The 23,049-nt window shown below is 38.7% G+C and overlaps 1 protein-coding gene across 1 annotated transcript in view; it reads left to right on the forward strand.

Annotated features, from left to right (window-relative positions):
- Positions 1 to 23,049, forward strand: part of SVIL (supervillin) — a gene marked incomplete at both ends in the record, with an annotated part of 70,575 nt that overhangs the window by 5,367 nt on the left and 42,159 nt on the right. Inside the window, 12 exon segments of the mRNA XM_079538361.1 lie at positions 3,220 to 3,311; positions 8,815 to 8,872; positions 8,998 to 9,149; positions 9,498 to 10,182; positions 14,729 to 14,809; positions 16,001 to 16,876; positions 17,207 to 17,377; positions 18,140 to 18,174; positions 19,234 to 19,295; positions 19,719 to 19,858; positions 20,625 to 20,720; positions 21,931 to 22,183. Coding sequence (XP_079394487.1) covers positions 3,220 to 3,311; positions 8,815 to 8,872; positions 8,998 to 9,149; positions 9,498 to 10,182; positions 14,729 to 14,809; positions 16,001 to 16,876; positions 17,207 to 17,377; positions 18,140 to 18,174; positions 19,234 to 19,295; positions 19,719 to 19,858; positions 20,625 to 20,720; positions 21,931 to 22,183 — 2,701 coding nt within the window.

Here is a 23,049-nt window from a genome sequence, read left to right on the forward strand (position 1 = left end):
AGATTAAAACAGTTAATGATTAAAATAAATAAATAAATAAAAGTTGACAGTGTGTCTCGAAGGAAAGGGTAAATGAGGGCATGGGGGAAACTGTGAAGGGACATGAGAAGCAGGTAGCCTATGATGTCATGTAGTCCAGCAAGGTGAAGTTTAAGAACTTTGTGATTATTGCAAGAATTTTAATGAAATCCGCCAACGAGGAGAGGCTGGAAGCAAAGGAGGAAGGAGTTCATGTACAGGAGGAACTGGGTGACCTTGAAAAGGAATGAAAAAAAGGGGCGTAATGTAATAATGCTGCTTACACGATTGTACATTGGGGGCTGATACATTTTTCTGTCACTTGCAACTGATGAAAGCCTGGGCATATTAGTTTCTCTTGCGGGATTGAGCAGTTAATGTAGTGTAATGTAGTTATAAAAAGGCAAACAGTGTAGGGCATGATTCATCCATCTGGTCATGTAATCATGCTTTCTCCATTAGAAGTCCTGTTTTTACAGGACAGTAGCAGAGCTGGGCCTAGAGTCAAAATGTTCCAGTTCCAATCACCATTATACAAAAAAGATGACTTAGAACTGAAACAGGTAGAGAATATTTTTTAATGATGATCACTGAAATTGAAAGAGCCTGTATTGAAAAATCTGAGTAAACATGGAAACTTCTGTAAAGGAGTAACATAATTAACTATGCTGGCAAGAGAACAGTGCATGTAAACCCAGCAAAAGACGTTTAGGCTACAATTAAAGGATCTCTAGCTTCACGGTCTTTGAAACAGTTTGAATGAAGGTGCAAAGGGGAGCTGAACTAGTTTACAATATTTGAAAGTTTGTTGAAAATCCACAAGCCATCCAGTAATGCTATTCTTTTTACGACCAATGTGCTAGTACTGGTCATGATTCTATATGGATTTTCCCTTGGAAATTGATACGTGACTCAGGTACAGTGGTGGATGTTAGCATGCAGTTAATTTAAACAAGGATTTTGCTGCATAAGAGAATGTTAAGAGCCCTAGGTTAATGGAAACATAGGGTACTACTCTGACACAAGCATTACTGAAGCTATTGGAGGTGCTGTCAAACAAACCTCAGATGCTCGCAAGTGGTAAGTTGGTTCCCTCAGCACTTTGAGACAAATCTTAATTAATCAAAATGTTTTGGCAAAATTGATTCTGGTTTTGATTTACTTGCTGTTTCCAACCTCAGCCAAAAGGAGTAGAAACTGCTTTTGAGTTGAAACTGAGTCCCTGAACTTTGGAGTTTCTGCAGAACCTATCTGTAAGAAAATAGCGTATTGTGAAGCTTGAAAGCCATGAGTGATTGCAGTATGGGGTTAAGCACGTGGAAGCGTGCTATGAACTTGCTGAGTCCCAGCCCAGTCTCAGATGACATACGCACCCATTTGCTTGTGGCTACTATAGAATTATTTCTTTTAGTTCTGTTCTAAGTGTTTTCGCCCTATAAGGATGCACGGTTTTCTGTAACAAGCAGCTTATTGCTGCTCGTAATCTTCTATTTGCTATTGCTTTTCTGTGGTGACTAGCATTCCTGCTCTTGGCAGCACCTTGAACAATTACTCTAAGTGCAGTTGTTGAAGACAATTGTTGAATGTTGAAGGCATGTGGCATGGTGCCTGGATGTGGCACAGCCAGTTCCTTATAGTCATTTCAAGAGTTCAATTTTTCCCACAGTGTCTTTGTACAAAGGAAAATTATTTGTAAATGATTAAGAAGCATATATTTCTTGCAGTTCATGTAAAATATTATTTAGTCATTATATTTCAGTGAAATATAATATTTCTTTTCACTGAAAAATGTTCATCTGGATAAATTAGTACAAAAAAAAAAAAGAAAAGAAAAGAAAAGAAAAAAGGACAATTTCTTTTTTTTTTTTTTCCTAGCCAAATACCCTTGATGAAAGGATATTTAGCTCTTCAAAAAGCCATTTAAAAACTCTCCTAAGAAAAGATTTTCCAGTGGTAAGGCTGTGTAATTTGTTTTATCAGAATGGCAGCAACTTGTACAGCACATCAATTCCGTGACAAAATGAAGAGCCCAGGATCACTGCGGGGATTTGCATCTGTTACACCTGTCTACAAAATTCACTAAAGATCTTAAGACTAATAGAAGTATCCTTATGCCTGTTTGGGATAGATTAACAACTAGGCTTGTGAAGGCCTTGTAGAATATGCCCAATGAGGAGAGACTGAAGGAGCTGGGGCTCTTTAGTCTGGGGTATGGAAGGCTGAGGGGAGACCTTATTGCTCTCTTCCAGTACCTGAAAGATGCTTACAGCAAGAGCAGGGCTGGTCTCTTCTCAGTGGTGACAAGTGACGGGACAAGGGGAAATGGCCTTAAGTTGTGCCAGGGGAGGTGTAGGCTGGATATCAGGAAAACTTCTTTACAGAAAGGGTTGTTAAGCACTGGAATAGGCTCCCCAGGGAGGAGGTTGAGTCTCCATCCCTGGATGTGTTTAAATACCATATGGATGTGGTGCTCAGGGACATGATGTAGCACAGGGTTGTTAGGGTAGTATGGTTAGGTTGTGGTTGCACTTGGTGATGTTTACAGTCTTTTCCAGCCTGAGCAATTCGGTGATTCTATGATTCTAAATACATCAGGTTTCCATCCATTTTTAGTAGAGTAGATCCCACAGGGATGAACACTTTTCTTCTGAAAAAGTCACTGTAGGCAATTATGACATTTCCATTTCAGAGTGAAAATATGTATGTTTAATGAACATATTTAAGAGATTCTTTCTCATCTACTTGGGCGTTTTTGCTCTTATGAAGTGACTGATCGACCTGTTACTCTTAAATGTATTATGAACTGTGTGTTATCCAGAGATCAGAGCAGAAGCAGCAACTAGGTGGTTGTGCAGAAGGCTTCTGGGTGGAGAGTACAGTTAGTACTACATTTGATGAAATATGTTTTAGTATTTGTGGCAAGTCATTCTATATAGATTTCAAATGCAATTACTAGTTTTGAAGGCAGTCTCCAGTGAGCAATTTAATGCAAAAATGTGTCATAGTCAGTTCCAAATAAGTTTCAAATGATGTTAGGTTTGGCTTTGTGAGTTTCTTGGGGTTATTTCTAGTTTCGTTCTTGTGGAAAGTATTTTCTTTGGTATCTCTGTTGGACTATCTTGCAGGAATTGGTTACATCTTGACTGTATTTGATTTGTGGCAGAAACAGTCGCAGTTCTGTAAACCAGATGTTGCTTTCAGTTTTCAGAAGGAGTTCTCATTTGAAGATAAAGAGGAACTTGCCAACAGCACAAAGGATATTGATGCTAACCTCTTAGCAGTACTTCCAAAAGGTATGTAAGGGAGATGTATTATGAATACAAATGGTAATAGAGTATGAAATTTAGCCTATGCAAGTGCACAGCACAGTTAAGTTCACTTAGGCACAGCTGTTTTGTAAATGTGTTTTCTTTTCCCCATGAAGTATGAAAATGGAATGAAAGGGGATGAATCACAGTGTTCTTTTACAAGACATGATGTCCCTGCTTCATAAAGCTCAGTTTCGTTTACTTCATTTTGAATAGTTTAAAAAGTAGCTGAAATTCAAAACTTCTGAAACATTTATTTGAACAAGTATATGAGCACTGAATTGAAAGGAATTAACTTGGCTTGTATTTATGACTCTTTCCAGTAGTTGGTAGAATAACCATGTTTATGTGAATGACTGACTGCACACAGATCTTTGATCTTGCACGCTAAAGGACCTGTACTACATAAGGTTTAATTTATAGTAGATGAGACCAGTTTGTAGCAAAGCAGAGCAGCAGTATCCCCAACACTTAGCACTAACACTGTTGAGCAGTTCAGCAGGTGGGCTGTGGCTAGTTCTGTGACTTGACTCATGGAAGAAATTTTGTTTACAGTGGCTAATAAACCTTAGTGCAGACAAATTATTCAAGGAGCAGAGGCTTTGGCTTGATATCTTTTTTAAGTAAGAAAAATGACCCTAATATCCTGTCTCTCCAAAGTATTTCAAGGCGAGAAGTATTCAAAGAAACCTAGCAGCTGTTTTTTGTGTATTGGGCGATACTTTGGGTTTGGTTTTAAATTTCTCATCTTATCTTGAATAACTTAAGAAGAAGACGTCAGTGTCATCTTTATCTTTTAAGACAGCTGAGATAGAGGACTGAAATTCACCTGCTTTTGTTAGAGGAGTCACAGTCTTTTTGAAACTACATTAAAAGATTACATTTGAATGAAGAGCTCTATGTAACTGGCATCAAGATGTTCACTTTGTTTGAGGCATGTTGTAGATCTCAGAGCTTTGATTAAAATTGTGTTTGTATTCTCTCAAAACTGAAGGTATTTACCCTTTTCAGACAAAAGTCTACAAGGCTAGATGCACTAATTCCAGGAAAATTGAACTAACTGGCTTTCTCTCTGATGTAATTTACTGCAGCTTACTTCTTCCAACATAATATTTAAGTGATGTGCTTGCTCTTGTAGTGCAAATGTTTAGAAAGAGATTTCATTGGCACATTGATAGATTAAAATAATATGTACTTATACAGTGCAGACTACTAAATACCAGCCAGTATGAATAAACAGTCCCTCATTACTCCAGATACTTTGCTTTGCAGGCAAGCTGGCCAAAATGGGCAGTAAGTTAATTGTGAGAGCCTTCACTTGGGAAACCTTCTCTGCAAGTTGCTTCTCAGTGAACTAGTTTCTTTCCAAGATGCCTCCTTCTGTCTGAGGAATTGATTTTTATAAAAAAGGATGCCAGATTCTATTTGTACTGGAGCTGATTCTTACATTCTGAGGGCTGCATTACTTGAGGGTATTTTCCCCATCTATGGCTTATCTCTGGTCCACATTTGCATGTGTTGGAAAATGGGAGAACATACTTCATTTTCAACAGATAGGGATAGAATTAATGATCAAAGAGTCTAGCTGAAGTCTCACACATTGCTGCTTATGATTAGGCATTAAGTATATCAGTGTGCCCCTGCTCCATGAACAGAAGGTAAATGCTCTTCCAGCCTGATTTGCAGAGCATTTCCTTTCCAGGTGGGAGGAGGAGGAGGAGGAAGGAAAAAGGCTGGTTGGCTTAATTACTGTGTTAAACATTTTGAGGAAAATTTGTGTTGCAGTGAATATTTACAGTTTCTAAGAAATCATGCCTGTGGCAGGTAAAGTTTAACCCACCTCTACCAGGCTTTGTAAACCTATACCTCTGTGCCAGATTTAAAAATGTACCTCCCTACTTCCTTCTAGAGACTTGATTTAGTTTTTACAGCTTCTGTATTTTAAGAATAATATTATCATATGCCTTCAACTTTACTGGCATGTTTCTGCTGTGCTATTACTAAAGAGGGCTTCCGGCAAAAGCACTTATATTCTGTAAGTAATTTTTCTGAAATATTTCTGAATTCTCTAAGAAATCTCACTCAAATTTGAAGTGCTGGGTTTTTTTTGTTCGCTTGGTTTTTAAAATTCTTGTAATGTGAACTCCAAATATACTTTTAAAAATCGCTGCTCTAGGTTGAGACATGGAACAACACCACTTTTGCTAGATACCTAGTCTTACAAGGTAAATTCTGCTCAGGAGGCCTACAGCTACCAAATTTAAGATGCCTCCTTGACAGTCTGCCTTAGAGGATATCTTATCATAGCATTTGCTCAACATCCTGAAATAAGGCCTGAAGCACAGGACAGTTCCTGAACTGTCGCTGTACTTCTTTTTCTTAATTATACTTACTAACAGTGCTTATGAATTGTTAATATGAACTAACTTAGATAAGGAGCTTTTACAGTGAGCTGAATTTTAGTCTTTTCTCGTGTGCTAAATTGGAATCTTGTTTGCTGAATCAGATTTTTGTGCTACCTTTTAGGAAGAAGTGTTATTATTTTTTAGCTTTGTGATGGATGTCTTTGAGATGATGTCGTTTCTGATGATTATGTGGAAAAACATTAATGAACAGATGGGAAACTGGCACCAGCGTATCCAAACTGCAACCCAAAAAAGAGAAACATGATCACCTAAGCGTGCAAAGGCCAGCCAAGGTCCTTGGGACAGAAATTTTTCCAACTAACTTTCATAATTTTAAGTGCTATATTTTAGTTAGCAAAAAAATCACTACAGTAATAGAAGACTTCTTGCATTTTTTCTTTTTCTTTTTTTTTTTTTGTTTTTTTATTTTATTGTGTAATGTGTTTTTCTTGTTTTTTTTTTTTTTCATCTTATTGGTAAAGAAAAGTATTACCAAAACTATTTTCACAGAAGAACTCTGCAGGTACCGGTCAACCTAGCTCAAATAGCTGTCTGGAATCTCAAGTGTGGAAAAAGTATAAGGCACTGTAGAGCAGTCTCATGCTATTTTTGTCCCATGTTGTTTGGGAAGGTGTTGGAGCGATGCTTCGTGAGTCCAATGCTCTTTTTAGGACTGCAGAGTGGTAGTAGAATCTCTGGAACTTCAGCTAACACATATTGGGAGGGTGTTGAGCTAATGCTGCTGGGAGTTCTTTGGATGTTCCAAATTTCTTGTATGAGAATGACTTATAGTCAAATTTCCTTGTTTGGATTTGGAGGGGGGAGTGGAGGCTTTAATATATGAAGCTGTGCTTCAGAGTCCAACTAAAACTCTCCAAAAGACCTGTTTTCTGATGTTTTAGAAGGCTGAATAAATTGGTGACTAGGGAAGAAAAATGATCAGGGTTTGAATGGAATGTAGTTTTATTAACTGTGAGTGATGGAGGCCTTCTCCCTGCCTGAAGTAGCAGAACAATTATGGCTTTTGTTTTGATCATTTCTTATACGTAGAGTCTACAGGTGCAAGAGAAAACCCTAATGTCCAGAGGAACAAACTTAAATAGAAGTAGATTTAGTAGAGGTGAAAAGCAAAGTATTTGAGAAATCATTTCCTTTGGTGTCAATGTGGAACAGCTTGTTTCACGTGGATAAGATCTTTAATACAGTTCACTGAATGGTACTGAATGGATAGAGCAATGTGGGAATTGCTCATGAATTGAGGGGGGAAAAAAAACTATGAAAACGCAGTGTAAGAACTCACCTTCCTTTAATCTTGTTTTGGGATGCAGATTTTCCATTGGCCACATTCTGTTCTGTTGTTATCCATCTGTAGAGATCTCTTCCTGTAGCTTGCTGGCTTTCAGAGACTGTCTACATATGTGGTCAACTTGGTCAACAGTGAAGCTTCACCCTATTTTGCTGCAGATGCTTAAGCAAGGCGTGGGAGGGGGTTAGCCCTGCTAGGTAGGGTGGAACATCTTAGATTTTTATGATGTGATGGCAAGCAGTTTGACATAACCTGCCTCAAAAAATTTAAGTTGATGGTTTGAGTCTGTGTTCTGTAAAAATGTAGACTTGGGCTTTTTCAGAGAGTGCCCCAGATGACATTTTTCCCCTATGTATTGTACTCCTGTAGGCTTCCATCTTAAGCCTCAGACAATATATCAGTACCTCAGTCATTTGCCTCTCTGAGTAGTAGAATGAGATTGTATTCAGTCTTCCTGGTCAAAGGCCTTTTATCTGGAGTCCTGGTGGATTTTCATCATGTTAACATGATACGACAGCCAATGTTAATAGTATCTATCTTTTCCTAGCTGTGATGTGATGTGCAAGCACTCATAGTGACTACAGAAACCATCTGGGGTATGCATCAGCTGACTTAGATTTGCTCATGAATTCTAATAGTTAAGAAGGAAAAGGAGAGAAGGTGCACCTGACCTTTAGAAGGGTGGTGTTTCAACAATATTTAACTTACAAATATCTAGATCTGTGAAGTCCAATAGGGAATAAAGCTGGTGGAGTCACTTCTATAGTGATGTGGAACAGTGTCTTCTAGATTCTCCTGAGTCATGAGGTGTTTCTGATGGCAATCTTGGACTGATCTAACAGGCTGAATATTTTATTTTGCTTCAGCTTTTGATTCCTGTGTGGACAGGATCAGAAGGCTAGAGATACATTACCTCAGAGTAGATACACAAAGCTTTTAGCACCATGTCTTAGCCACGGCAATGACAGTTTGGGCACTTGTGAGATCCACAATCCCTCCGATCTACTCTGTCCATTGACAGCCCAAGTGGCTTCTCTTCTTGCTTGTAAGAAATGGTACACAACTTGATTATGTAGCACTCGCTGCTCCAGTGTGGTTTGCAGACAGTACTGATAACTGTGTACATACATGTATATATAGGAATTACTTCATCTATCATGCCTCTCGTTGGTTCTCTGTTTTGTGATCTGTGACAGCTGTCTGTTAGCACATAACACCACCAAACAGGTTTAGGGCAAGAGAAGGAGAATGTGTCCAGTTAGAACTACAAGGGAGAGGTAGTGAAGTGATTAACCATGCAGGAATACTTTGAGAATATGTGGTGTTTTGTACAGGTTATCTCCAAACTTGAGCCACTTGTAGCCGTGGGAGCTAAGGAATAGGGAGGGACACTTTTTCTCTTTAAGCATGGTCATGAACCCTTGCGTGGACAGTGTGTAGACAGTAACTCTGTACAGCCTGGTTTTGAAGCAGTTAATATAGCACATAAGCTAATGAAAATATAACTTGCTTAGTTTACACTGGATCTTAAAAATTAGCATAGCCTGGAAGTACTTGGAGAACTCCTTGGTGTTTACATCTGTTGGCCTAATGCACTTTTGACAGAGCAAGTTAGTAAACTAGGAAAACAAAAAATAAATGCTTATTTCCAGACAAAAATTATGTGAAATCTCTTAACGTTTTGACTGTTCCTTCTTATTCTGAAGCATTTTAGAAAGTTTCTTTGAGTTTCTGAAACTTAGTAGCTTATAAACTGTATAATCTTTTGTTGTCTCAGTTTCAGAATTAAGAAAACTGTTTGAACCAAACAACCAAGATTTTTTGGAAATGAAAAGGTAAAGAAGAAAAAGTCTTTGGCCTGTAAAACAAAACATACAGCTTGTTTTGTTACCTCCTCTTAGAAACTCTCCCTTCAAATCTTCAAGGATATTTCACTTCAGATGTTTTGCATCTTTTTCAGAAAGGAGAGAATAGCTAGACGCTTAGAGGGAATCGAAAATGATACGCAACCTATGCTTCTGCAGAACTGCCCGGGGTCAGTCACACACCGTTTACTAGAAGAAGATACACCAAGGTATATGCGTGCAACTGATCCATACAGTCATCACTTAGGTAAGTAGTATATTCCATTGGTGAATTACTTCTTGTTTTCTACCCCATCATATGCTCGGTAACAGAAGAGTTTTGTAGAACAGCTTTGATTAGGATTTTTTTTTTTAACCTGCTTTTGATATAATAATAATTTGATAGGAAACTCTTGGAGGGTTACAATTAATGTAAGCTTCTTAATCATTTTTATGTCCCTTTGAAGACTGTAGTGAAAAACTGTAGTATGTCTATGCAGTCACTAGTACGTTTTGATTTGTAAGAAGATGGAAAGCCCACCATTCAGAGTAGGTGGGCTAGAGTACTTGGTGGAGTTTTGGATGCATTGGTCCATATGTATTGTACTTTTGACAGGAAGATCAAATGAAGAGGAGGAAACTTCAGATTCTTCTGTAGAGAAACAACCCAGATCATCCAGATACCGTACAGAAACCACAGGAGGAAATACAGAGTCTTTGTACAGTACAGGAAACATGGATACCCATGAACTAGAGTCTAAAGCAGAAAGAATAGCTAGGTACAAGGCAGAGAGACGGCGCCAGCTGGCAGAAAAGTATGGATTATCTCTTGATTCTGATTTGGATTCTGACTACTCATCCAGATATTCCCGGGCAAGAAAAGATCCTGACAGTGTGGATAGAAAGGGATTGAGAAGTGAAAGGCATGATGATGAAAACAAGGATTCTGGCTCCTTGTATTTGTCCAGGACTGAGGTGAAGGAGTCAAAGAGTGTGATTTCTGAATCCAGGGAGTACTCTAGCCGTGAAAAAGATGGTATTCCAGCTAAAGAAGAGCTTTCAAATGAAAAGAGTGATAAAAGAGCAGATGATGAGAGTGCCATGAGACAGGCTTCTGACCCTTCAGCAACACTGGATAGTTCTGTCTCACTCACACTTTCTGGACGAGAGTCTTCTTCCTGTAATGAAGTGCCAATATCACCAAAGCAAACCCCCCGAGAGTCTCTTTCTTCACCGAAGCGGGCAGCCTCACCAATCCATCTGCAGAATGACCAGCCCTTGCACAGTAACATCAGACAAAGGTAAAAGGATTTTTTTGTTTGTTCATACAGTTTGCTTGTAACTTGATGGGTAACTTATTCAGCCATCAGATCAGTTTGCCCACAGCCCCATCTAGACTGGCCTGTAACACCTCCAGGGATGAGGTATTCACTGCTTCTAAGAGTTTCAATGCTTGATCACCCTCTGCATAAAGAATTTCTTCCTAATGTCTAATCCAAATCCCTCCCTCTTATAGCTTTCCTGTTGGCTCCCTTTAGTTACTGGAAGGCAGCTATCAGGTCTTGTCAAAACCTGATTTTCTCTAAGCTGCACAACATAGGAGATATGCTGTATCCCTCATCCCCCTTACCAGCCCATTTGCCAATTGGGTTGGTTGGGTTTCATGAATTGTGACGTGTTTGTGATGCAACTGTGTGGATATCTGTATTTCTGTGATTAGATACGTTCTTGGTTTACCTTTATACTTGCAGAATTTATGCTCCTCCTGGGGGAGTGGAATAACTGATGTTTTGTTAAATGTCTTTATTTATGCAAACTAGAAACAAGAGTAGATATGGTTTTAAATCTGCTTTTTTATTATTACCTGTTAAAGCAAGCCTTTAACTTTTTCCCTCTATATCCTGTAATTGTTTGGATGCAGTTTCCAAGCAAATTGTTTATCAGGGAAGATTTAAATAGCTTTGTGACAGCTTCTGCCAAGATAAAATAGGCCTCAGAGTTAAAAGCTGAAAAGTGTCTTGGGTTAGCTGTAAGGATAGTTGATTTGTATTCCTGCTGTGAAAATGTAAAACCCCTTTTGAACTGTGATAGCTGATAGCTCAGATTGTATCAGGGTATGTATGAAGGGGCAGAGAGGCAGTAAAAATTCCATGATGAACTGGGAGAGCACAGCCTCCCTCTTGATATGCTGAATTACCTCAGATTTGACAAATCTAATGTATAAAAAGGATTACCAGATTTTTCCAACAGGAAAAAAAGTATTTTTCACAAATTCCACATCATAGTTTCACAATGTGATTTAAAAACAGTCTATCAAGGTGTCATGGCAACTGAAAACAAGTGAATAAGAATTTTTAAATAGTATGATTTTCTCCAGGGTTGATTCTTTAATTTCTAGGTAGGTGCTTATATGAAAAATCAGAACTTTTAAGCAGAAGTTATGTTAGGATGCTGCAGTTAAAAATGTTGGAAATTAGAGTGAGAACTGCACTCTAAACACATGCTCATCGTAGAGCCTTGCTGACTGTTTCTAAGCAGGTGAATTGCTTAAGCTGAAAAATTTGGCCTTTGTAACCATGGAAGCAATGAGTAGAGAAAGAAGGTACCTTGACTGGATTTCTGTATCATTTCCATCAAAATCACAAAACTTGATTCTTATGTACAAGTGGTTAAGTGGTTACAGCCTTACTTACTAACTTGCATAACTGTACCTTGGAGTTTGAATGGTGACTCAATCTTCAATATCAAGGGTTAACAACCTTTTGGGTTGATCACGTCACCTGTGTACACTGCCTGAAACCTGCTGGAAGGTAGTTTTACTTTCTTTTTTTTTGGTTCACTTTATTGAATAGGAAACACTAGTGATAGTATTTAGTTGTCTTTTGTTTGATTTTTTTTTTTAATATCTCCTTTCATTATACACTTGACTTCTAATCCTGCTCACCTTCTTCTGCATGGATAGGTCAGTGTAGGCACTGTCACTGGACTCCTCCAATTCACATTAGATTTTAAAGGAATATTGTCATTTATAAAAAAGGTAGCGTGCTAGGGAAGTTACTGTGATTTGATGTAATTTTACAATTCTGCTACCAGAGTAAGGAAAGCAATCATCATAAGGTCACCCATAGAATCGAGAAGAGAATTGTATTGAAGCTTTGAGCTGAGTAGGTTATTCCAAACTCCACAGGTCTCTGAAGCAGTCTCAACTCAAGTGCTACAAAATATTATCCCTTTGCTGCAGATGGTCAATTTAAGATACATCTCTTGGCTAATCCAGTTACTGATAGGAAGGGATACTGAGCAATTGGAAGGAAGTAATTTGGCAGGTTCACCCTCAATTTTGTAAGTTATTTTCTTTGCTTTATAAGGTGAAGGAAGGGATCAAGTTTTCAACCTTGGAAAAGTAAAGAGAATAGCATATCACACTTCATAGCCAAGAATGTGTCAGCTGCATTGTAAAAGGAACTTTATTTTCTTAAAGCAACCACAATCTGTTTTTCTGCAATGAGACACTGAAATGCTTTCTAGAAAATTTTCTCTTCCAGCTCAAGATTAGGCAGGCTACATGCAGCACTGGGAGGGCTGCAGTTGTTCTGGCAAAGCAGCTCTTGTTAAATAGAGCTCCTTGTGGGCTTGTTCGAAGATGAGCTTTCTATGTGGACAAGTCCAGCCTTCTTATAAAGTTCTTTTCATTTTTAAATTCTGCTTTTTCAAGATCAAGGAGTGGTTCTCATGAAAATAGTTTACCAAAATCTGTCTTAAAGGAATCAGAGCTAACAAGTGTGCTATTCCAGTTTATGCGTATAAAACAGCCACAAACTGAGGCTGAGTAGGATGAAGGCATATCAAGTCAATATGTTCCAGCTGCTTCACTTTAAATCTGCCGCTTCAGCCATTAGCTATTTCTGTGATAAAAGGTCCTGCAGAATTTGGGCTGAAGAGAAATAACAAAGGAAACAGTCTTCAAGGTAGACATACTTCTTCATTTGTTAGAAGTTGTATGTCACTCTGAGATCTAATGCTGTGTGTAACACCATGGGTCAGTTGTCTTTGGCAATGACTGGAGGCAGGCTCCAACTGTACGATCTTGTTTTTTAAGAACTTGGTTGTTATCTGTTTCCAGATTATAAGGTACTAAAATCCATTTTCATGTGGAATCTGATGTAGGAGTAGTTCCAGAGATTTGCTCAAATAAAATAATGTCTAAATCCCAATTTCCAGATCAGTGCTGGTCTGAGAGCAGCTTTCCATCATATATGTTGTTAAACCGTGTTTCGTTAAATTTTAGTTTGCTGAGTTCAAACTAGAAAATAAATTCAGCTTAGTTTGGGGTAAGTATGGAAGCTCTGTGCCTTTAGTCTTAAGTGTAGTAATGAGCAATCCTATAATCCATCATTGAGAGGACAACAAAGTGCTGAGAAGGTATTGTTTGACATTGTATATATTCTGCTGCTGAAGTTGCTGATTAACTTCACATTCAAAATATGGCTTGCATTCTTCTGACAGCCCTCTTCAAAGGATGAATGATCAAGTACAAATAAATGTTGCTTGTGCCCTGCCCACTATAAAATGAGCCAAAGTACATATCAGGAGACAAGAGGGAAGTTTAGTTTCTTCAGAGCAATTTCAGCTACCAGTCTGCTCCTGTTAAGGCTCCCATGAATGCCTCCTTGTTGGTCAGTTCCTCTAGGAATTCAGAAATGTTTGGAAAGAGAACGCAAAAGTTATTTCAGCAGTTGGTGTTCGGCTTTGTTCTAAGCTAGATTTGGATGAGGTGACAGCTGTCGGTGAGTACTCAGCTTTGCCAGTGTATTACTGCAAGTAAATTTATCTTAAGAACCATCTTTTATTTGTCCTTTTCCAATTGTTCTTATTAAATGACTAGATAAGAAAAATTGAAGCAGAAGACCTGGAGCTTGGTGGGATTTCTAATCCCAAATGACTGTAATGTAAGGTGAGGAGTTCTTTCAAACCCACCTGATCAGAATGGAAAGCAGCCTGTGTTGTCACCCTCCGGGAGTAAGCACCAGTGTGGCCAGAAAGTCTCTTGTGATCTCTTCTTGCTGATCGTTGTGCATTGAAGTGAGCAAGTGCTTGGGGAAACTAGGGAGGTAGCCTACACTACCACTGCAAACACTGTTTCCTGTAGGGCTTGTAAGTTTGCAAGGTTTTTTGTCTTTATATGCCTTTAACTCCAACACAGAGGCAGAAGTAAGTCAGGGATTGCTTTTCCTGCTCCTTTTTGTTTCCAATCGTGCAGTTACACAGCACACCTCACCTGGTGGCTCTGAGAGCTTGCAGGGTTGGCCCTCTGAAGCTGCTGTATTGGAGCACTGGGAGAGAGGAGGATTCCTGCTGCCCCAGAGTTTCTTAGGAAGTACAGTATGCCACCTGAGTTTCTAACTTTGGAACTGGCAGGCTGCAACAGGCTTTTACCACTAAAGGAACAATTTCAACAAGCTGTTGGGATATCCCTACATATACCCTTCAAAGCTGCAGTGGCAAAAATGAAATAGCACAGTGGCTTTTACTTCTCGAATTCTGAACAGCATACACTTGGCAAACCTACCTTTGCAAAAAACAAACAAACAACAAAGCAGGGCTCAGAAGGCAATGTAGTCATTTGTGGAAATGTGATGGTCTGTTTCACAGGTTGTCACCTTGTATTTTTATTGATGCGCTGTACTTTCCTTTTCCTTAACCATTTTCAGTAACAAAGTAATCACATCTTTTTTAAAAAATGAAAAGGTTTTGATATGAAGATGGGGGAGGGAAGAGTGGGAGCTGAGGTTGAGCGTGCATTGCAACCTTCTCCAAAACTACCTGAAGTTCTGTTTTCTGTAGTAGTGCAGGGAAAGCAAAACCTGAATGGTTCCTTCAGAAAGATTCAGAAGGGGACACACCATCTCTTATCAGCTGGCCCTCCAGGTATCACAGAGCTGTGTGGCTAACAAGTGGACTGTGAAACCCCCCTTTTTCCCCTTTACCCTGTCATGATTTAACATTTGCCCTTTATTTTCCCTTAACAGCAGTGAGTTACAAAGTATTGTTCCTTGCAGATAAGCAGCTGTTTAAACTTTCCTGAAGCATCTGCTTTTATTGTGACTTGTGACCAATTGATATTCTGTTGAAGAAATATAAATGCCCCTCACTTTTTCCACAACTGTTCTCATACCAGCTTCCCTTATTTTTATAACTACTTATTTTATCTCATTTTGCACTCTACAAACCAACAGATTTTTCCACCTCAATCCAATCCATGTTAGTCTTCCTTACAATTAATTCATTGAATTCCAAAGATGATGGTGTGAGGAAAGTAAAAATTTAATACTGAAAAATATATCAAGCTTTTGATCAGAGCTACAAGCAGCTGCTTCCTCCCATTCAGTAACACATACTTTTAGCCCACCATGCTATGCACTGCAGGAAGACTCTTTTCTGCATTCCTAGTTAGAATAATTCTTATAACCCAGTACTAACATCATTGTGGATATTCTTGATACATGCATTATAGTTTAAAGAATCACTTTATCAGACTGAATAAACTTTGTGTTTGAGTAAACTTGAGAAGTTTCACTAACAAGAGCACCAGTTCTTGGGGAGAAAAGAAATAACCACAAGAAAGGTTAATGTTTTGGATAACTTTGGATATCCTGAATTATCCTCTCAAAATTTTTCCCTTTTCCGAAGTAGTACTTTTTTTTAGTAACATAAACATTCCAAAGTATGATGGTGGCAAGCCTGGAATTGCACATACTTCGAGCTGGATTACTTTCTTTCAAACCAAGATTTGCCTCTTTTTTCTCTTTTGATCCCCTTCAAGCCCTCCAAACGGTGGTAGCCATTTCGTAGTTTCACCTAGGGCTTTGAGGCTTTTATAATGTTTTCTCAGGAGCCATGCATGTTTAAGAACCTGTGAATCTCCCTGAATGTTTTTAAGCAATATCACTTCTAATACTTTGGGGGTAGAAAGGGTTGCATTATAACGTGCCTTCCTTATATATACCATTTATTTTTTATTTTAATATGATACTGCTGTCTATACCACAGTAGGTGTCTGTGTTCCTTCCCTTGTTGGGTATTGCTGTTCACAGCTTTAATCCTTTTTCTTTCTTAAAGAGTAAAGGTTAGAGAGAAACTGGTGAAAGAGGAAAGCGCGCGTGGAAGCCCTGACCCTGTCACAGACAGTGTATCTCAGAGAAAATCCCAGCCAGTGCCAGCCCACTACATGCCTCTTCAGACAGAAGCATCTGCCTTTGACAGGGTTCTCAATCAGCCCGTCAGCGCAGTGCGCCAACCAATACATGGCTATATTCAGCCCGCTGGCGTTGCGCACACAGCTCAGCTGATGGCAACAGAAGAACCAGAAAACATCTTCGTTGGCCGCCGCCTCCTTCCAGACAGTGTCAGCCCCTTAACAAAATCAGCAGCAGCCACTGCACCGGAGGGTGAAAAGAAAGAGGCGCTGGCTTATGGAGCAAAGCCTGGCGAAGAAGAATCCCCAGAGGGCGAGCAGGCTTCCAAAGGCAGAAGGCCAATTTTGCCATCTGAGATTCGCAAACAAGGGAAGAGCCACGAAGGCCTCTTTGGAGGAGAAGACCTGGATACCGGTGTGGGGAGCCCATCTGCTAGCAAGCCGAAGGTCGGTTCAGATGTTCAGCAGGAGCAGGAGTGCAGAAAGAAGCAGGTGCCTGAGCAGCAGCTGAAGACACCTGAGAACATGGAGAGGAGTGAAGCTGTCATGTACATACAGAGTGGGTCTGTATCGCAGCCGGCGCAGGCAAAAGGCCCTGTTTGGAAGGTGTCAAAGCATAAAGTCCTGACTCGTTCAATGTCTGACTATACTGTGCCTCCTAAGCTAGAAGCTTTTCATAGTAAGAGCATGGAAGCAAACGCAGCAAATGGTGAGATTGGCATGGTTGACACAAAGGTCTCTGTTGCCCAGCTCCGTAATGTCTTTCTGGAAACGGCTCATGCCAGCAAGAAAACGGACCTGTAGGTGACATTTCAGACGTATTTTCGTGTGAAAGTTGCACGTCCTTGGCAAAATGACACACACTCAACATCAGTTGTGTTCGGCACTTACAGCACACAGCTTAGCTCTCACCACTGTGTATTGGAGGCTGAGATGGTTTGAATCCCGCTTCCGTGCTTCTGCTTGCTAGTGCGAGTTGTGGTGTGGGGAGCTGGAATGTGTCCGTCTGTGCATGTTATCGGAGGAGCATGCAGAGTGATCTCTGGTGAACTGTTGAGATGCTTACATCTATGCTTTACTTCTCTCTTCTATTTTCTTTTCTATGCACTTTCTATCGCGTGGTTTAAAAGCGAATCTCGGTTTGAGATGTCAACGTCAGGCAGCGCTTTGTCTGCTGGTGGTGACCGTGAAAGAGGGCCACGAAGGCCGAGGCGCTATTTCACTCCTGGTGAAAATAGAAAGACTTCTGAGCGATTTAAAACCCAACCTATAACATCAGCAGAACGAAAGGAGATGGATAGGTAGGCATGTGTGTAGCTCTCTGTCGCGTTCTGGTGCAGGCAGATGTGAACGAGCGTGTCAAGAAAATTTGTTCATTTGTTAGCATCAATATTTTAAAAGGTTATCATTCTTCTTAAAAAAAGAAAAAAAAAAAAAGATCAAGCATTTGATCAAAAAGCATAAAGTGATCATCAAAGCATAGAATAAATTCCAATTGACTTGGGTGTGAAGTTTCTTACAAAATAAAAAGTGACAGAAAGCAATTTGCTGCAAATCACAGAATCACAGAATGGCCAGGGTTGGAAGGGACCTCAAGGATCAAATCTCTGTACGTGAAGTGGTTAACAGTTAGTTGTGAAGTATTGCACCTGTCTGGTTCTGTCTGATGATAAATGATTTTGTTTGTTGTCATAAAAGAGTTATATAGAATAGAGAGTCCATCCTACTCTGTTTCACTGATTGTGAGCAATCAAATCTACATATTTGATGTTAATAGACCAGGCAGCAAATCTTAGACCTTAGTCTTCTGTGAGATAAACAGGAAATAATTTTCCTTACACTTTAGTATTTTTACTTTAGTAAAGTTTGGATATGATTGCTTGCCTTTCTGTTTTATTAAAGGATGTTATAAGAGGAATTAGTTGAAAGTTGTTGGACCTTGAAAGATAGGCATGGTTTCTCTGTTCTTAAGAATTTTGAGGTCTTGCTGCTTCAGATGGAATTTGAATCTAATCTTTGATGTCTTCTTTCAAGCTAACTTGTTTCTGTTTATATTTCACTAGGTCTGTTTTGTGTGCAGAAATACCAACTGCTGACGGTACGTCACTACGCTATTTTCAAAGGAAGAAATGGGAATGAATGTGCTTTCTTTACTGAAGTGGTGTTTGATTATGCAAAAATAAGTCCATCTGAAAATAAGCATCAGTAACTATATATATTTAATATATATATTTTCCTTGGGCCATGTCTGCTGCAGACTTGATTTTAAGCTTGAAAGTCTGCAGATATTTAAGTATATATGGGGGGGAGAGGATGGCAATGGCTTGCTTTTTCAACATAATCACATTTATCTGGCTGGGAAAAAAAAAAAAGCTTGTTTTGAGCAGTGTTTTAAGTCTAATAACAAAAAGCCTTTATTATAATGGGAAGATCATATTGGTATTTTCTAGCTAAAAATATTGGAAGATGCTGGTTATTAAATTATATAATTGTCTGCCATCTTGCCTCTATTTTCTTCTTGTCGCTCATAGCAAGTCTGGCACAAATTAAGAAGCTAATCTCATGAGTAGCTAAATTTAGATGTAATGCCTTGTGCTATTTGAAAGCTGATACTTGCAGCTTTGAGATGCTGTCTGTTGGATCTGGAGGATGCTGATTTCAGCTCCTCAGGATACCAGCTGAACCTCTGAAAAATGGGGAAACAAGGTGGTAATCAGAAAGAGCAGAGCAGCATGTCTGGCTGACTAAGAGAAAATAGATGCTTTGTGCAGCGCAATGAATAATGAGCCTTAAGAGAGTGGTCTGTCTCTTAGTTTAAATGTTTTCTCAGTCTGTGTGTTATCAGAGACTACCATAACATATATGATCATTCATAAAAGTTTCTCTAGTTAACCTGAAAGTACATGAGCTGCAATGCAGAAAATTCTTTTGCTCTAGAAATCCTGTTCAGAATTTCTCTCTGATGCTATCCATGTAAATACAAGTAGAACTTTATATGATTTTCTTCATGATATATCTTCAACTGAAAGAGAGTACAGTCATCTTTTGACTTCTGACGTTTTTTCATTAGTTAAACATCAGTTAGGGCGAGTTCAGAAATCTCTTAGTCAGAAAAACTTTAACTTAATATGAGCTTTTTCTTATTTACTTTCTGTAGATGAAGAAAAATTAGATGACCGAGCCAAACTAAGTGTAGCTGCAAAGAGGCTGCTTTTTAGAGTAAGTATTAAACTTTCTTCATAGAAAATGGAGGTAAACATTTCATGTTCAAGATGCAGAAGGTTGCTGAACCTTTCATATATTCATATATTCACATTTCATATTCAAGATGCTGATGGTCACTAAGTTAATAAGAATGAAGTGTAATGCACTTAACCAAGTCCAAGTACGTACTTTTTTTTAACTTTATCTCATTTACTTTACACAGCAGACCTGTTGCTTTAAAGCTTTCTTTAAGAACATTATTTAAAGAGATGTGTAGTTAATTTTAACCACGTGATGCCTACTATGTGCTCGTAGCCTGCTTCTAATTCAGAGGTGGGCAATCAGCGAAATTAATACTTTGCAACCAAGAAGGCTGAAAAGAAAGTAGTGTTTAGAACTTTTCTTACACAGTTTGAATTATGACATTTGTCCTCTAAGGAAATGGAAAAATCTTTCGAAATGAAGAATATTCCTAAACCACCTACGAGAAGCTCAGCAGTAGAGAGAAGAATGCGGCGTTTGCAGGACAGATCACACACACAGCCAATTACCAGTGAGGAAGTGGTCATTGCAGCTACGTAAGTCTTGTGCATGTGTTGGCTCTAACTTTGGTTCCTGCTTTTAAATCTGGGAATAAGTTCCATATATGTGGTGTTTATAACTTTGTAGCACAAAGAATGTGTTTTCTTAAGGGCCAACTATCTTGAGAACCACAGGGGAATCTGTATGGAAATTCTCTTTTTGAAATAGAGGGAATAGTAAAGTATCAACTGTATGAACTGTAATTTAGCAGTTTTATGAAGCTGTGGATTAGGAAAAAGGGATTATTCATAGCACTGGTTTGTAACTCAAATGAAAAGGATATTTTGCACTGAGGGAAGTCTGCACAATTTCTCATGTAATGTGTTTGTATTGGAGTAAACCTTTTAGAGTCTGGAATTTCAAGTGTACATCTTGAAAACATTTTTTGCACTCTGCTCAGACATCATGAAGCCTTCCTAAAAGAAGGAAAATATTTTTGGGGGGAAAAATAGAAAAAAAAAAAAAAAAAAAAGGCAAATGGACATCCGTCTAATGATCTGCTGAAAGATAACATTACGGGTAACAGCAACTTCAAGAGACAACCTGTTTGCTCCTCTAAGCTTTTTGTTCTTCCAAAGTATTTGGTGTTGTTTTGCAAAGTTCATAGCAGGTAACTCTGTTAATTAAAAATCATTGCTGTTTTTTTTTCTGTTTTGTTTTGGTTTTGGTCTTTTCTGTAGTTAACACTTAATGTATTGCTTTTCTTAATGCTTTTTTCTTCTCTCTCCCTGTGAATTTTCCTTCCTTCGCAATTCTTTAAAGTGAAACTACCCCTGCTTCACGTTCTGTGAATACCCACACAGTAGTGACAAGATTACCTAGTCCCACTGTAGTTAAGAGCACTGTACAACCTACCAGGTACTGGGGGGGATAAACATGCATGTTACATGGAGCACAAGATTCCTCAATAGCAGATGCATCTTTAAAGTCTTGAATGCCTTTTTCAATGTGTCAAGTGAAAACTCTTGTCAAGAATATCTAAAACACTTGTCAAATTCATTTATGTTTGCATGATGAAACGTTGCAGCTTTTTTTGTCAAGCATCTGTTTTTAGGATCTTTCTAACCACACTCACCTATTCTTATATGTGAAAGACATGAAATTGCATGTGAGCAGACCTGGCAGAAGCCTCTTCGCTCTGTTATGTTTTTATACAATAATGTCATCCTGACATGAAAAACCGAAGCTGGGTGCTTGACTTCACAAGCAGGACATACCCTCTTTGTCTGTCTCTACATATATTTTTTAGCTTGCAAAATTTAAGGAAAGATAAGAAATTGCACCACCTATAGGTAACGTTGTAGAATACTGTTTGCCTGTTCTGAACAAGAGCATTTCAGCAAAAAGCACAACAGAAAATATATGTACTAATTCCTTAAATGTGGCTGAATTTAGCTAGAGGTGAATAAAACGTTATTGTAGAGACAAATGCAGTTACAGCTTTTATGGATGAATGTGTCTGCCTTCAGCATTGGTCATACAATCTTAAAAATTAATGGAGTAAATTGCAAAATTATTTTTTATTACTGAGTCACCCTATATAACACAAACAAAAAATAAACATGAACTCTATTCTCCTTCAAATCGAAAGAGAGATTACAATTTATGCTAACCTAAAAGCCACTCTAACTTGGAGTTTAAATCCATCTTCTACACGTTTTATAAAATGTGCTCCACAAATTATTTCTAATGAAGCTGAATTTTATATAAATTATAGTGTAGGACAAGTGTTTGTTCTACAGCAGCATCTTAAATGTCTCTCCATCAATCTGTATTATGTATAAATCGATAGGTCTCAAAAGCCTGTCTTCACCTTGAGTTTCCCTTCCCAAAAATTGTGGTATCATAATCAAATGAATTTGTGATTGAAAAATTAACATTTCTTTAAATCTTCAGCTGTTTAATTGGAACCCTTCGTGCCAATGTTGAACCACTGCATAATCACTTAGGCTGCTACATTACATTGGCTATTATGCTTCATATGCAAGTTCTTCTGCTTCTCTCAGGTTAAGATTTTAAAACTTTGCAATAGCATCTTTAAAACTCATTTCCAGTTCTGTTTCTTCAGCTTGCAGGCATCAGCACACCAAAAAATATTAGCTAAAGAGGAGATAAGAGCAGCCAAAGAGGCAGTGGGGCAAGATCAATCCGATGAACCAGATTCTTCCACATTAAGCTTGGCAGAAAAGATGGCTTTGTTTAACAAACTGTCTCAGCCAGTATCCAGGGCTATATCCACAAGGAGTCGAGGAGATATTAGGCACAGGAGGATGAATACTCGTTACCAGACCCAGCCAGTCACTCTTGGAGAAGTTGAGCAGGTAAGTGCAATCTTGGCTGTTTTTTGTTTGTGTCTTTTCATCAGACAAAACAGCTTCTGCGTAAGATGCCATGACAGCTGGCCTTTTCTTTGCTCCAAGCTACACGCAGGGGTCATGACATATTCACAGGAAAAAACTTGTCAAGAAGCAGACATAGAGGAACAGCATCCTCCAAAATTTTTGAGTTCATTGATATGGTTTTCTTTTTTTAGTACTTTAAGAGTAGGTCATTTTCCTGATGAGTGCATGCTGTACCTTGCATAGCATCTGTCTTTTCCTGTGCAATGCTGTATGCCTTCTGAAAGTAAACTCCTGACCAGACGGCTGAAAGCTGTGACACATCTCGTTGTTGAAGTCTATGATGTGCATCTTTCAAATCCTTTCCTGAAGGCGTTATTTGTTTCCATCATTAGGGCTCTACTCTGTCGTTTTCTTTCAGGAGAGGGGATTGATTCTAATTTTTATTTTTTTTCCCCCCAAAGCAGAATACTTCTGACATTTAGAAATTTCCAGTCAAAATGAAGTGATTTAATTTGTGGAGTGGAATTGGGCTTCCCCTTCCAGAATTCTTCAAAACTGGAAAGGAATATATTTTTAGTGATGTTTGAGAACAGAGTGGCCAGTATTTCAGAGCTGATGTTCACAACAGAAAAATCCATTCCTTAGGGACAACAGCTTTGCTTGTTCTGCTTCTACAAATTTGGATCAGTCTGAGTGTGAGAAAGTTCCTATGCTTCTCCTTCCATATTCTCACTCATTTTTATACATTTTTCCATATAATAATAGAATTGTGAGAAGGTAGGATTCTTTAACCATATTGGTGCAAAGCTGTATGACTGTAACTATATTATGCCTAATTTTCTTAG

The sequence above is a fragment of the Tetrao urogallus genome (assembly GCF_951394365.1).
Source record: "Tetrao urogallus genome assembly, chromosome: 7".
NCBI lineage: Eukaryota > Metazoa > Chordata > Aves > Galliformes > Phasianidae > Tetrao > Tetrao urogallus.